Source organism: Macadamia integrifolia, chromosome 8 (assembly GCF_013358625.1).
Source record: "Macadamia integrifolia cultivar HAES 741 chromosome 8, SCU_Mint_v3, whole genome shotgun sequence".
Lineage (NCBI taxonomy): Eukaryota > Viridiplantae > Streptophyta > Magnoliopsida > Proteales > Proteaceae > Macadamia > Macadamia integrifolia.
The window spans coordinates 11,207,166-11,222,227 of record NC_056564.1 but is presented as its reverse complement, the minus strand read 5'-3'; the positions used below and the strand labels follow the sequence as shown (position 1 = coordinate 11,222,227).

The 15,062-nt window shown below is 36.8% G+C and overlaps 1 protein-coding gene and 1 long non-coding RNA gene across 3 annotated transcripts; both read right to left on the bottom strand.

The window, feature by feature from the left end:
* Nucleotides 1-2: 2 nt before the first annotated feature.
* On the bottom strand, nucleotides 3-1,588 carry LOC122085801. Its single transcript, XR_006142225.1, has 3 exons — nucleotides 1,464-1,588; nucleotides 569-623; nucleotides 3-67 (listed from the first exon to the last, which is right to left on the bottom strand). It is a non-coding gene; the product is annotated as an uncharacterized LOC122085801 (long non-coding RNA).
* Nucleotides 1,589-7,487: 5,899 nt separating this feature from the next.
* On the bottom strand, nucleotides 7,488-13,264 carry LOC122086419. Of its 2 annotated transcripts, XM_042655216.1 has the most exons (5): nucleotides 11,794-13,264; nucleotides 9,188-9,308; nucleotides 9,007-9,038; nucleotides 7,965-8,063; nucleotides 7,488-7,851 (listed from the first exon to the last, which is right to left on the bottom strand). In XM_042655216.1, exons 1-5 carry the CDS (start codon nucleotides 12,001-12,003, stop codon nucleotides 7,780-7,782), a joined length of 534 nt encoding a protein of 177 aa, XP_042511150.1. In that variant the 5' UTR covers nucleotides 12,004-13,264; the 3' UTR covers nucleotides 7,488-7,779. The 2 variants fall into 2 exon arrangements, with proteins under 2 accessions (XP_042511150.1, XP_042511151.1); XM_042655217.1 differs by lacking the exons at nucleotides 7,488-7,851; nucleotides 7,965-8,063 and having other exon boundaries at nucleotides 8,899-9,038; nucleotides 9,164-9,308.
* Nucleotides 13,265-15,062: the final 1,798 nt, after the last annotated feature.

Below are 15,062 nucleotides of genomic sequence, written 5' to 3'. Positions count from 1 at the left end.
GTTCTCACCAGAAAAAGAGGGGTGGGTCATGGCCCGACGAAGCAGAACTCTGATATGGAACTTGTAACTGCAGTTAAAGATAAAGGGAAAAAAAAAAAAAAAAAAAAAAAGTTCCGAGATTTTTCATGAAGTAAACACTTGCCCAATTTACTATTGTAGGTTTTCTAGGGCAACTTCGAATTGGAAGAGCGCTATGAGGTCTAAATATATTGTCCATAATTGGCACTTCCTCCTTGTAGGCAAACACGCTCACACGGACGAAGTTTTAGTAAGAAATTGTTACGTTCTTCTTTCTACCTGCTTCTCTGTAATCTTAGTCTACTATAGTACCTGAAGATGTTGATTTTCAGAATGGTCTCAATTGCTCATATTCTACCACCATTGTCGTCTACAAGAAGCCACCAGTGACGAAAACAAATTTTCAAACGATGTTGATTTCCTCTCTCTGCTTCTCTTTGCCTCACTCTTTCCATCCCCCCCCCCCTTCCCTGCCATAAAAGAAATAAGATAAGCCTAATCCAAAATCCACGGGTTTATACTAGGAACTTCAAAGGAATTGGAAACCTACCTTGGCAGAGATGCCACCGTGGTTGTTGCTGCAGCAAATTTTTTGCATACCTGCACTGCACAGACACAACAAACATGAGTCACCATGGATTCAGCAAAAATGGAAAATCAAGAACATAAAGGATAAATGAATGCATAGTTGAAAGTTGATGATTAGATCAGATTTAAACTTCTGAAACAAAAGTAATAGTACTCCTCTCCTTAATGATTCGACTTCAATGCATGTACAAATATGATTTGATCCGACATATGAATCTGCCTCTGTCGTGATTTCAATTGCCCCTATTCTACCACCGTCACCGTCACCGTCGCCATCTACAGGTCCCTTGTAATGGAAATTACTTTCAAACATGTTGATTTCCTCTCTCTCTCTCTCTCTCTCTCTCTCTGCAATTCTCTCCCTCCATAACTATCCATCAGTTCTAACAAAAAGAAAAAAAAGAAAAATTGTGCATCGGACTTGTTTGTATACTTGTTTCTGAAAAAAACAAATTTAATATATCATATACCAGTTGGTTGATCTTAACCACTTCCGATAAAACTTGGGGAAAAAAAGCATATGTTTTATGTGCGTTATGCCTCTCAAACAGCTAAGATGGATTATTTATTTGAATGAGATTTTAGACTGTTACCAGTATGGATCACTCACACTGACAATAAGCATATCCATCAAATTAAAACATACATGCTGACAATAAAGTCATCCTTCAAATTGAAGTAAATGCCAGAAAATACATTCATAACATTAAAGGGTTACCCAGGGTGGTTTCTCCTAGAAACCCATGTTGTGAGAAAGTCATGTTTTATAATTATGCATAACAAGTTTTTGAATGAGATTTAAAGAAGAAAATAAAAAACAAGAGGGAAAAAAGCAGGGGGTCGGGTAAGGGGCTTACTGGTGATGCAAAAACAGGTTTGATCGATAAGGTGTTGTAACCTCTGACATTTACAACAGCCTCAGTCATTTGCGGATGAGATTACATGTCTGGTCCACCAACATTGAAAACTAACTGCATTTGCCTACCATCCGAAACGAGCAAAATGAATAACAAACAGTTATCGAAGAAGAACAAGAAACCAAAATGATTATATAGATGTGAAAATATTAATGCATGGGGCAAAATTTGGAGACAACTTTGTCAAAAGAGAATCAAATCCATTTGTAGTGCAAAATTCATGATTGGGAAATTTCTTACAAGACGATGGACACTAATCAGATAAACCAGAGTGTAAGGTTCAGTGCCTTCTCCCACGCATGCAATTCGAACAGGGAATCTGTTGACCACTTTCTCTTTCATTGGTTTAGAGGTTAGGCAGCATTCCTAATTTCCTGATGAAAAGAATCTAAAAAATTGATTAGGTACAAATTTATACTAGATGAGGGTAGGTTCAATCAAAGGGGTGAGCATGTCAATTGGAATTCAATATGACATCAGAGAGTTAGGTGCCCGTGTTCTTCAAATATAATATCCTAGAACAATGTTAGACCACTTTAAGCATAAATCCACTCTCATTCCACTAAATATATTACCTACTTACCCCTTTCCTTCAATACCCATTTTATATAAAATTTTAAATTAAATAATATAAAGCCAATTAAATTTTGCATATGCATAGTTTCAATTTTTAATGAATGAATGAGAAAGAGATAACCTTCAGTTTTATATCTGAATCTACATGTGGTAATTAGACTTCTCAATCTGCAGATATTTATTTCAACCAAGAAATGTTCTTCCCATGGTGCGAGCAACAGAATGCGTTCTCCATCTTTGCCTTCACTCCCTGTCCTTCAAAGAAGATGAATTTATTGTTTACTGTTTGAAATACCAACACATAAATTTCCAAAATTTTGTGTTACACATAAGTAGTAAGGTAAGCTACCCCACCAAATGGTTGATGGTAATCACATGATTCTATAAGCATCCACATTCAGTTAGAAGTTGCTGGTGTATCAATTTCTGCCCACATCAATTAAGCCACGAAAAGATTCATCTTAATCTTAACTGATGCAGAATAGTTTATAATCACTTAGGCATGCACTACTTTTCTACCAAACCGTTACATCAGAAAAAATGTGGAGCGAAGAGGAAGATAACATGAATTAGGGCTAATGCATATACTTATGCCTTGTAAGTGTTCATAATGAAGTACTATCGCACAGGGCATACAGATCATAGAACAAAACGTAATACAGCTAATGAGCATGCATGTTTTAAGCTACCTGAATCACCAAAGTAACATCAGGATAGTTCATGCCACAAGCTGAAACATCACATATAACAAGAATGAATCGCTTGGATTCACGAAAATCATCGGATATAAGAGTACAATAAAGTTGAGGCTTTCTTCAATGCATTTCTCTGACATTCATTTTCAACTCTTGAAGGAGAAGGAACATAAGTGATGTCATCATTGCAGTTGTGCAGAAAAAAATAACCTAGGCAAATAAAAAACAATTAGACCAAGAAAAAAAATCAAATTAAAGTAAGCAAAGTAATAGCATCTCACCTTGTAATCAAGATATGCTCCTTCTAAAGCTGGTTGGGGGTGGCACACAAGGAAGGGGTGGGGTGGGGTGGGGTGGGGCTGGGTTGGAGGCAGGGCATGCAGAGGCAGGGTTGCTTCGAGGGGTCAATGGGGGTAAGTCAGTATGTGAGCTTATGTTAGGAATAGAGGGGGGTGGTAGTGGTGGTGGTCACACGGGGAAGAGGATGGTGTGGGTGGGTGGGGCTAGGTGTGGACAAGGATTGTAGGGCCAGGGTAGCGAGAGTTAGAAAAGAGTGGGGGTATTGCAAGAAGTGGTGGTTATGGTAGTGGTGGTGGCGGTGGTGATGGCGAGTTGGCGACTGTGACGGTGGTGGTGTGGTGATGGTGGCAATAGCATAAAATTTTGATTGAGAATATAATTGGAAATATAACACAGGCATCTCAAATATAATTTTACAAATATTGGGCACCCTAATGTATTTTCTCCAAATTGTAACTTTCATTTACCCTTTTCTTTCTTGGTTTAAGTTATTTATAACTCTTAACATTAGTTTAAGACCACAAAAAAGATAGTGATTCTTAACACTGTTTTAGTTGAAGGCCGCACTGATAAACTAGGAATGGAAGTAGAAGAAATAAGGAGATATAAAAGGCACGCTCATTTTCAAGTATATACCCACCTCTTTTGTAAGGGACACCAACAAATTCTTGAAGAAGAAGCAAAACACAATAACGTAAAAAAGAAACTAAAAAACCATTAAACCAAGAAATTGGAGCATGGTTCTTAAAAGATAAAAAAAGGATAAATTAGGAGAAAGAAAAATCAAATAGTGTTTCAAGATAAAATTTCAAGAAAATGTCTGCAAAACCATTTCAAACACAAAAACTAAAGGAACAAGGGATGAAGAAAAGAAAGGGGGGAAGGTAGCGGGAGAAACGTCACTTGTCCTATGCAGCATTAACAAAAATTTGTTGACACCATCATAAAATCCATCCATTCCTAAGGGAAAATAACAGCACATAAAATTCTTCAATAGTCTAGTGAAACAATAATGAAAGCAGAATATACACAGCAAAAAATTTCAAGGTGACCCTCTTTTTTCAAAACTCTAAAACAATTTTAAGGTTTTTGAAAAAACCTAACAATAAGCATTCCGAGACCAAGACCCAACCTGAAGAGGAAACAAATTCAATAGTTCAGCACCAAATTTAGTATCATCAGATTAAATAGAAAGTTTTTAAATTATTTCAAAAGAATATCTACCCCGTTCAGCCAAGTTCATTAACCATGTAATCATATTGGGTGTTATGCTTCAAATCGCTACACATGATTGTAATCTCCAAGTAACATATATACCAAATGATTAGGTCTCATATCCCACAAGGCAATGACATATTGCACACGTCGAAACCTCAACAACACATTAGGGCACCAAAATAATTAAATTTAGAAATACAACGTCAATAAAACTGAACTGAATTTGAAAATAAAATATACCTAGAGAACGTAAAATCAGAGATAGAATGAAGATAATTTGTTACCGAACTAGAAAAGAAAGACCAAACCAAAGCCTATAGGGAATTAAAGATTCCAAACAAAATAAAATATCTGACACCAGAACAGTATCCCACTCTTGATGCTTGAGAAAAGCTACTCCCAGCCCTTGCCCAAGGGATCCCCATTCCTATGCAAGGGATATAATATCTCCATGAATTTATGTTTCAATAATAGAGTTGCATATGAAAATTGCCTCCAATGCAAGTACACATCCAAGCGAAAGTATAGACTTGTCAACCTAACATGAAATATTTAACTAATTCCTCACTTCTAGAATAATCTTAAATAAATGAATGACCTAAAACAAAAAAAAAACTAGGAATCACTTCATGAAAATGGGGGGAAAAAAAGGTAACAGCAGAAACGTCACCCATTCTTCAGATTATAAGCTGACAACCATTAATATTCTTCTAAATTCCATATGTTCCTTAAGCATAAGGAAAATCAACACTGCACCAGTAAAAGCACTCAAAGTACAGAATTAGAAATAGATACCACAACAAGATTGTAGTTAATCAATGAAAAGTACATCCAACAAAAATTTGGAAGAAACCCCCTCTTTCAAACATAAAAGTATTATATCCGCATGTCCTTGTAAGATAGTCCAATCAACCAATCCTTTGTTTTTATCTCTAAATATTAAAAATAGTCATTCCAACCGTTGATCAAATCAAAACAGTCCACAAGTAGGTCAATAGGCCAGTGTAAGCCATTACTTCTTCTTTCTTTTTTTTCTTTTTTTTTTTTTTGTGGGGGGGGGGGGTGGGGGCGCTGCATGCTTTGAGCAGACTGTCATAAAACCTGAGATAAACCAAACTCAAAAGTAGCAGTCCACCAAAGAAGAGTTTTTTTTTCCCCCTCTACTAAGTTGATGAATATATTTCCCGTAATTCTTTTAATCTTTTTCAATATTCTCTATTGAAATAGGTGCAAAATGCAATGACCGAAGACATGAATATATTTCCCGCAATCTTTTTTTGTTGTTAAATATCTCCCTCCAATTTGATCTTTTCAATATCTTCTATTGAATAGTTACAAAATGCATAATGACATGCATATATCTAGCATAATTTTCAAGTGGACTTGGTCGGCTAGGCAGCCACCTTGCTTGTGTCGCCTTGTTGTTGGACCCTCTCCAATGCCTAGGCACCGTGACAACTATGATATCTAGAACTCTAAGCATGTTTAGCTAGAACCAAGTGACATAACCAAATTAAGATTCTTAAGCTACACACTAGTTGAACTACCGAAAACTGTTAAGAAAACAATTATCAAACCTGAAACTGCCTGACTAGTTAAAAAGGTTCCCACAACAGGTAAGTAGCGTAATTTCCAAACCAAAAGTTATCAGAAGTCAGAACTTAAATAATTTGAATGATTCGGACGATATAACCATTGTCAATCAACCTGGCCTATTTGGTTGACCAAACAAAGTAACATATGAAAAATGATACTAGTAGCAGTATCAGTGAAAACTATACGAAAAATCACAGTATAAGAGAGGGTGTGAAGGAATGATCAGAAATGTACAATTGTTTTAAGAGGGGAACTAGGTCTTGTGGATATCACAGCAGTAATACTAGGCATTGTTGATGATGTAATGTGAGCAGCACAGGAGGACCCTGATTAAGAACCATGTAAAACCAATAACGCAGGCCTTTTCTCAGTTCAGTTTGTAGATTGTATCAAGACGTTGGTATTGCATCAGCATGTTTCCAGAGAATTATGGGGGAAGGGGGCTTGGGATTGCAGGATCACAAGACACATAAAACTAGGGTTAGTAGATTGCTTCAGTGCATTGAAGCAGAAGTTGAAATAGCAAATGGATTAAGTTTCAGGTAGTAGGGCTACCCCTAATCATGAAAGATTTATGATCCGACTTTTATGGGCTTGAGTTTCCACAGTGAAGGAAAAGCTGAAACTCTCCTAAGATTAGAAATCGCATTTGCAACCATAGTGGCCATGTGGTGAAGTTCCAGAAGAAACCCCTTCTCACATTATGCCATATTGTGAAGAGGCTTCATTAGGGCTTTAATCTTGTCAAGGACTCAAGCATGGATGCCTTGGGCGCCTTTTGATACAGGTGGTGGTTGTGGGCCAGAAGTATCCCATGAATCACCTGAAACTATGTTTAGAAGGTCTCTTTGAGTGACTTGAACCAAAAGTTCTCAGAAAGCAAGGTCTAAGAGATAGGAATCTGGCTTTTATTCTGAACTAGGTTAATTTGATAGTCTGCATTGATGGGCCCAATTTTCAACAGTAAACAGAATTGCAAAAAAATTGAAGCAAAAGAAAATGGAAGGTAACTAACAGTTGTAGGGTTGACTATCAAACCACTATAGGAATAGTGCCATTCTCTTAACAAATATTTATATGTATATATATATATATATATAAACTCTCAATTTATATGCATGTTTATAGGCCAGTGGCAAGCCTATGGCACAACAATTAAGTTGCACTATTGCAACACGTTGGTCACAGATTCAAACCTTGGAAACAGCCTCTCCTGCGAAGTAGGGGGTAAGGCTGCATACATTTGCTCCTCCTAGACCCTACAATAGCAGGAGCTCGTGCAATGGGTTGCTGTTTTTTTATAGGAAATAACAAGGATAATTTATTCCAATTCCTAGTCAAACTCCAGAGACTCCTAAGGAATGTCTGGCTAAGGCATGAGGGCAATGGGTCCAACTGGAATTGTAAGAACATTCCAGAAATTTGAAAAAAGAAAAAAAAATAATAGGGATTGACAGTGTTAGGCTCTAACCATGAAACATTATAAATGAAAACAATTCTCTTAACAATAAAAAATCGATAACAATGATTGAAGGAGAAAGTCAAATTTAAGAAATTACAATTTCTTATTTTCTAAAGAGTGAACTTTCTGGAATTAAGAAGAGGAGCACAAGTAACCACAAGTCATTTGTAAGGGGGTCAACTAATGAGCATTATGAGATTTGAAAACCAAGAGAGATATTCCAAGACTTTAGCTTTAGTTAAGTCTCATTTCCTCATTTCCTCTGTTCAAATGGGCATGTAATATTAATGATTTTAAACATCAAGAGCACTTTTGGACTAGCTTAGTGGTTTTTTCAGAAGATTAGACCATGGCCTTCTTGCATAGGAGGCATTTTTGTAAAGAAATGTAACATACAATTATATTTCTGTTACAGAAGTAGAAGTTTGATGCGACAATTCTTAAACTCGTCCTTTGATTTATTTGGATGCTGCAAAGCCCCCTATAAGATAAAATAGTTGCAGTTCTAAAAGTCATTATTAAGGATGGCTAGAGCAATTAAGAGGGAGAAAAGAGATAAATTAAGTGAACAAAAATAAATAAAATAGAACTCACATTTTTATCAGGATTAAGATATCTTTGAGGTTGAATTCCACAGTAGTGCTCCAAAAACTCTGCTTGTCTCTTTAGGATTTGGACAGAGGCTCCAGAAACCTACAAAGCAAAGAAAACCTCAATGGAAAATCAGAAACATAATACTTTTCAGATGTCCAGAGATTCATATTACTGTTTTTGCCAAAGTTCTAGGACCCATCTCAATATTTGTGTCACCCATTTCTGTTGAAAGTGTGGGGCTTTCCTTTGGAAGTTCTAGCGCATAATCCTATTCACTCTTGAATTTTTCAGCGTCTCCAGGTTGTTCAAAGGAGCCTCCTTTTCAACATGCAGAACTTTCAAAAGCATCACCATAAAGTTCAAAAAGCTCTCCTTGACCTGGACAAGTGCTCATATGCATTCACCTATCTTCCCATTTATTGAATTACCATAAGCACCACTACTTATATCCATCATCTCAGCAGCTGCAATCTATGTTTGTTCAGGGGTCCCCATATTTGGAAAGGCTTTAGTTTCTGTAGATGCAGTCAGCATTCTTGTTGGGGTTCCCATAATTGGTAAGGTTTCAGATTCATCAGTGATCACTTTCTCATTTTTGTCAGATGCCTATTCATTGGGAATATTTTAGATTATGAATTGTGGGACCACCTTAAATGGTCATACTAGACTTATTGCTAAGTCCAAAGTAGCAGATTCCATTAAGACTATTAACTCACCTGATCCATTCATTCAGGGTTAAAATGACAAAAAATACAGCTTGTGCACCGCAAACCATATCAGATGCTGCCTACTAATTGACTGGTCTGGATAATTGAGTTAGTGAGACTTGTTTGCAGTATCAAAGGGAGGTTCATCATGGATGCTATTGACTGAACATTTTTTTTTTTGTGTTATCTCTAACCTTTAACATTAATTCAAAGACCACTAAAAAGAGAAATCAATCTCAATACTATTTTAGCTAAAGAAGACACTGATGAACTAGGAAAGGAAGGAGAATAACTCAGGAAATATAAGAAGGCATAAACATTTTTTGGGTATATACCCACTTCTTTTGAAAGGAGCACCAACAAATCCCTGTAGAAAAGCAAACACAATAGAGTAAGAAAGAAGTTGAAAAAAATAAAACAATAAATCATGCAGTTCTTAAAATTAATTAACACTAAATGAACTAAAAAAATCACAACCGTTTATGCATTCACCTAACTTCCCATTAACTGAATTACCGTAATCACCATTGTTTATGTCCATCATTTCAGCAAATGCAGTCTGTGTTCTTGTAGGTGTCCCTATTATTGGCAAGGCTTCAATTTCATATGCGATCACTTTCTCATTTTTGTCAGACGCCTAAATATTGGAAAGATTTTACATTATTAGAAGAGTCAAAAGCAAAATAAATCATTTCATGAAAAATATGTATTGACGTCCATCCATCTCCCCTCCCTCCCAGACTTCAAACATGGCTCCCTAACTAGTCAATCAGCTTTGCTGAATTGGGGGACCAATGTAAATGGTCATACTAGACATCTAGACCTATTGACAAGTGCAAAGTAGAAGATTCCATTCAAGACTATTACCTTACCTGATCCATTCATTCTTGGTTAAGATCACAAACAATACAGTTTTCGCACCATGAACCATAGATGCTGCCAACTAACTGAATGGTCTGGATAAATGAGTTGGTGAGACTTGTTTCCAGTATCAAGGGGATTGTTCATCATGGATGCTCCTGACCAAACTTTTTTTTTTCTGTTGGTTATCTCTAATTTTTAACATTAATTTAAAGACCACTACAAAGATAAATAAGTCATTATAAATACTATTTTAGCTAATAAAGGCACTAATGAACTAGGAAAGGGAGAAGAAGAACTAAGAAAATATAAAAAGGCATGCTCATTTTTCAGGTATATATATGGATACATACACCCACTTCTTTTGTAAGGAACACCAACAAATCCCTGTAGAAGAAGTAAACACAATAACGTAAGAAAGAAGTTGAAAACCCATTAAACCAATAAATCAAACGTAGTCCTAAAAAAAATTATTACCATTGTTCAAAATAAAATTTTGATATATTATTAGAATAAGAATATATTATATATATAAAATTCCATCCACCTGCATAATAACATACACAAATGCAAGAACTAATACATTAACATCACCACAGATTCTCATCCAATCTATTTGATTATAATAATCCTTTTTTGAAATGTTTGAAGATAGATAGTACTTTTAAGTTTTAAACAGGGTATCAGTACATGTAACTTTAGTTCGTAGCTCATCCAAATGACGATTGCACTGGCTCATGGGGCACAAGCATGGTAAAAGGAACAAGAAATGCATCAAGGCAGCAGGCAAAGAAGACTAGTATGAGCCCAATTCCAAGAATTAAAAGTTTTTCTAGACTGAACTGCTGAAAGAGGTTTTCTAAGTGGACCTATTTCTGCCACGTGGAGGGGTTATGTGGTAATTCAGACAGTGAGATGTATAGGAAAATGGTCTGGATTAGCAATGTCTCAAATTTCAGGCCCAAATTCAATCAAATAGCTCCCCATATTTGTCCATCCAGTGGTCCAGATATCAAGAAAATTGGTCCGGATTAGCAATGTGTCAAATTTCAGGCCCAAATTGAATCAAATACCAGCCCATATTTCTCCATGCATTGGTGTATTTGTCAATCATCCATCCGTTACCGTGGACCCTCTTTAAAGTCCTTAATTAATCAACACTTGATCTTTAATTAATCAACACTTGATCTTTCCACTTGGACAACTTCGATTGGGTTAAAACTTGACATATGGGCACCTGTCCACGAAATTACAACCCCCCATCTGAACAGCACATGGCAGAACCAAGGCCTACCTGGAGAACCCTCTAAATACCAGCCACATGGTAATACTACTTGAAAGGATTTCTGAAGATAGGATCAGTTAACATACAAAGAGGAGGTCTGTTAGCAAAACTTGTAGGCTCAAGTACCAATATGGTAAGCTTTTTTACAATATTCAGAAAAAAAAATCATATTTATAAGCAAAAGGAAGAATCGAGGGTGTTTTGCAACTTAAGATGATTGGCTTTGATAACTAAGACTAATATATGCAGTGGAAATTGAAACAGAATAAATATATACCTGAATTGGTACCAAGCTTCCAACTCCATCTGCAGCACCCAATACAAGAATAGATTTACCAGCAGAAAATCCAGATCTTTCTAGACCCTAAATGGCAGTCTAAATGGCAAGAGGAAGGCCAGCAGCCTGAAAAAAATCCAGATTCTTAGGTTTTGGAGCCAACAATTTCTCCTCAACTGCAGTATATACCAAACTGCTTAGGGTTCTCCAGAGCCTTCTTATTGATGTTCCATAAACTTCATCCATTTATTTTAGGCTCTTCACTTGGCTACCCACCTTTACCACCACACCAGGAACATCATAGCCTGGAATAGTCTACACTAAAACCCACACATTCAGGATACAACTTAAAATTTGCAATGCAACAATTTAAAGTTGAGGATACAGCATCGAGAGCCAAACTTTCAATATCCAAGGCAAATACAACAAAATATGAACAAGAAAAACAATATATTTACAGGTGAAGAGTCCATAATTCTACCCCTCCCCTATTTTACTTTCTATTGATAATGGAATCTGATATCACAATAAACCTTATATCAACATATAAGGCTCGCATTGTAAGAAAACCCGATGTTCACCAAGTAATTAAGAAACAAAGTCAAGAGGGACAGAGAACAAACAAGCACTTCAAGTGAAAAAGAAGACGAAGCTAAGAAAACCAAAAGGAATAAATGAAAATTGACAAGAAGCACTTACAGGCAAAGGAGAGTCAGTAGCCTTGAACTTGCCCATCCTCTTGCCATCAACAGGGTTAAGTGCCGCAGCAACAACCTTATGCAGTGCTTGGTCCTCCACATCAGGCACCGTAACTTTGGAATCAAATTTAAGAACGTTGAAGCTCCCATACTCCCCATAGAGCCAAGCCCTCATTTCTGACGGTATGGGAGAACTTGCAGATGTCTTCATGGAAGCAGGAGCAGCTTGGGAATTAGCAGAGACTTTGAGTCCGATAGGAAGAGAAGGAGATGCCGATGCATTAATCCTTCTGCTGATGCATTCTACGAATGTGGAGTAGAAAGAGAAAGTTGATTTGAGAGCAGAGTATGGTGGCAGTACTGTCGTTGGCTTTGCCTAAGAGGAGAGAAGAGAGAGGGTTGTGGTGGTGAGAAGAGCTTCCATTCCTCTGTTCCACTTCACCTGCTTATCTCTTCCTGCTTTACTTCTCTTATACCTACCTACTTCTACTGACCATTTGACCACCGGTATTGATATCAATATCCATCGGATGGATCCAATATTGAGACTCGAAACCATGGTCGCTATACTTTGATTGGTCCAAGTAAATGGGGAGCCGGGGCCATGGACTCCATTAGATGTTAAGATTTTTAATTCTAAAAAGAATTCACTTACACTGAGGTAAAGGGAGAACCTCTTAATCCACAGGACCCGACTCTGATTGGAATGAGAAAAGGTATTTTGAACCTCAAATCACCTTGTGAATGAAGCCTCTTCCGTGGTTTTCCTCTCTTCTCTCTGCAATTCTCTCCCTCCGCAGCAGTTCTCTCTCTCTTCTCTCCGACGACAACCTCTGCTTCTATTGGCCCCGCTTTTTCTCTCTCCCCTCCCTTTCTCCCCTGACATCTCGCACTTCTCCTTCTCTTTCCCTTTTAGACGAAATTTTTAGAGCGATCCTTCATTCGCTGATCAAACGAATTATACAATAATCAACGAATAACAGATTAAGGAAATAAAATCCAAGAGACCGGATCATCGATACCCTTTTTTTTTTCCTAACTATAGACAGTGATCTCCCCTACAACCACCGGCGGCGAAATCGATTTCGCTGGTGGCGTTGCTGGAAATCTGGCAGACAAGTGCCCAAAAGGTAATTCGTCGTTCTGAAATTCATCAGGTCCTTCATCAAAATTGAGAGCGTAACTCAATGGATCATACCTGAAATCAGCTGAGTGTCTACGACCTCTTCCCATCCGAGAGATGACATTCCAGAATTTTTCTTTGAATTCTGGGAATTTGTAAGCTCTCGATCTCAGCCATGAAGACGAAGATCTAACAAGCCTCGGCCTGTCTTCGTCTCCGAGTTGTTCATGGTGACCATTGCCGAAGCAACAGGAGAGACAAAGGGTTGATCGTACCTTTTGCTTCAGCGATGGAGAATGAAAATCACGTTCGTATTCCGGAGAGAGAGAGAGAGAGAGAGAGAGAGAGAGAGAGGTGGGAAAAACCTAAGCTTGAATTTCAAATGTTCAGACGTAGATCTTACGCTAATAAGCTATGGATAGAAACGGCTATAAATTTTAAATGGAGATAACTATACAATACGTTTAGTCTTACGCTAATAAGCTACATGGATACAAACAGCTAGAGATTTTAAATGGGGAAAGTTATACAATACGTTAGTCTTACGCTAATACGTTACATGGATACATACGGTTGAAATTTTGAATGGAGAAAATTATACAATACGTTAGTCTTACACTAATACGCTACATGGATACAAATGGCTAGAAATTTTGGACTGGGAGAACAGTAAATTCTTTTCAGACGTTAAATCTTATGCCATACCGGATACCGCTATATGGATACCAAACCGCTGGAAATTTTAAAATCAGAAAACCGTACAATTTTAGACGTAAATCTTACACTCATGGATACTAAGTTGATTTAGAGAATTTGAGGGTAGAAAGCCATACGGTTTGGTTTTTCTCTCTCCTTTTTATTATTTTTTTCGACAATAAGACTTTTTTTTTTTTTTTGGGTAAGGTTTTCGGCACCAGGACAAACCCTATAATCGTGACGTCGTTAGTTTTTTTTTTATTTTTGCTAGAAGCTAGATTGATAGTCACGTTGATTGAAAACATTCATCTAATCCTTGGTTACTTGATTGAAATGTTGGTTGTAGGATCAAATGTTTTTAGTGATTTGATGACACATTATTTCGAAAAAAAGAAAGATGTTTGATCAAATGTCACACGGTCTTGTGGCAGGGACATGTAAAATTGTCATCTCACCTTATGTGATATAAAAATTCTATTGATATTGATGTCTTTCCATAAGCTGTCATTGCCTTGCAAGTTGTGATGGTGCAAAGGCTACACATGACCAAACCAAGCATCAATCTCTTGCCCATTATTTTACTATTGCAATTTCTATGTTATAAAATGTAAAATCTTCTAAAAACAAAAGACAGGATGATGAGCATTCTAACTGCTCCAAGCACGAGTGTCAAACAAACTTATGTACGACCTATATGGGGAGGGACAAAGGTGGTGGGGAAAAACGCTCGAAAGAATGCCTAACATTTTTCCTAAAACAATGCTAAATGGACAACTATGATCCAAACCAAGTGTTTTTAATTAGGGGGATGGTTCTATGTCCCTTTAAATGGTTCTTTGTCCTTTTAAATTAATAAAAACATGATGTTTAAAACTTACAAAATAGAAAAAAATATTAAATCACAAACACATCATACGTCCACCCTCAGATCATCATTTCATGAGCAAAGCAAGCCTGTAATATAATTATTACAAATCATTAAATAAAATTAAATATAATTTAGTACAGCCCAATTGAACATCGAGTAAAAGTTAAGCTTAAAACCCTCTCACAGCCACACTACATCTTCTCATCTGGTATGAGCCTAAGCAACTACTCTGAATAATGCCTCTAATAAGTTGTATATAATTTGCTAACTAGACTTGATTCCTTAAAGAAGTCCTCTAACGTCTATCTCGACCTCATCTGCCTCCACACCCACCAAGCCTCACAAAACTAAATTTGTTTTGATACACAATAAACGCGGCTCACCCAAGCTAATAATTTGAGGCATCAAAATTACTAACAAACATAATTACTGGAGAAATAGTGAAAGGTATGTAAAGGCTTCACTAGAAAAATTAAGATATGATAATGTGTATGTGTGTGTGTATTATATTGATCGGTCCATCCACACTACTCAAAACTATTAAATTTGCATACTAAATAAATCACAACTGTCATATCCCACC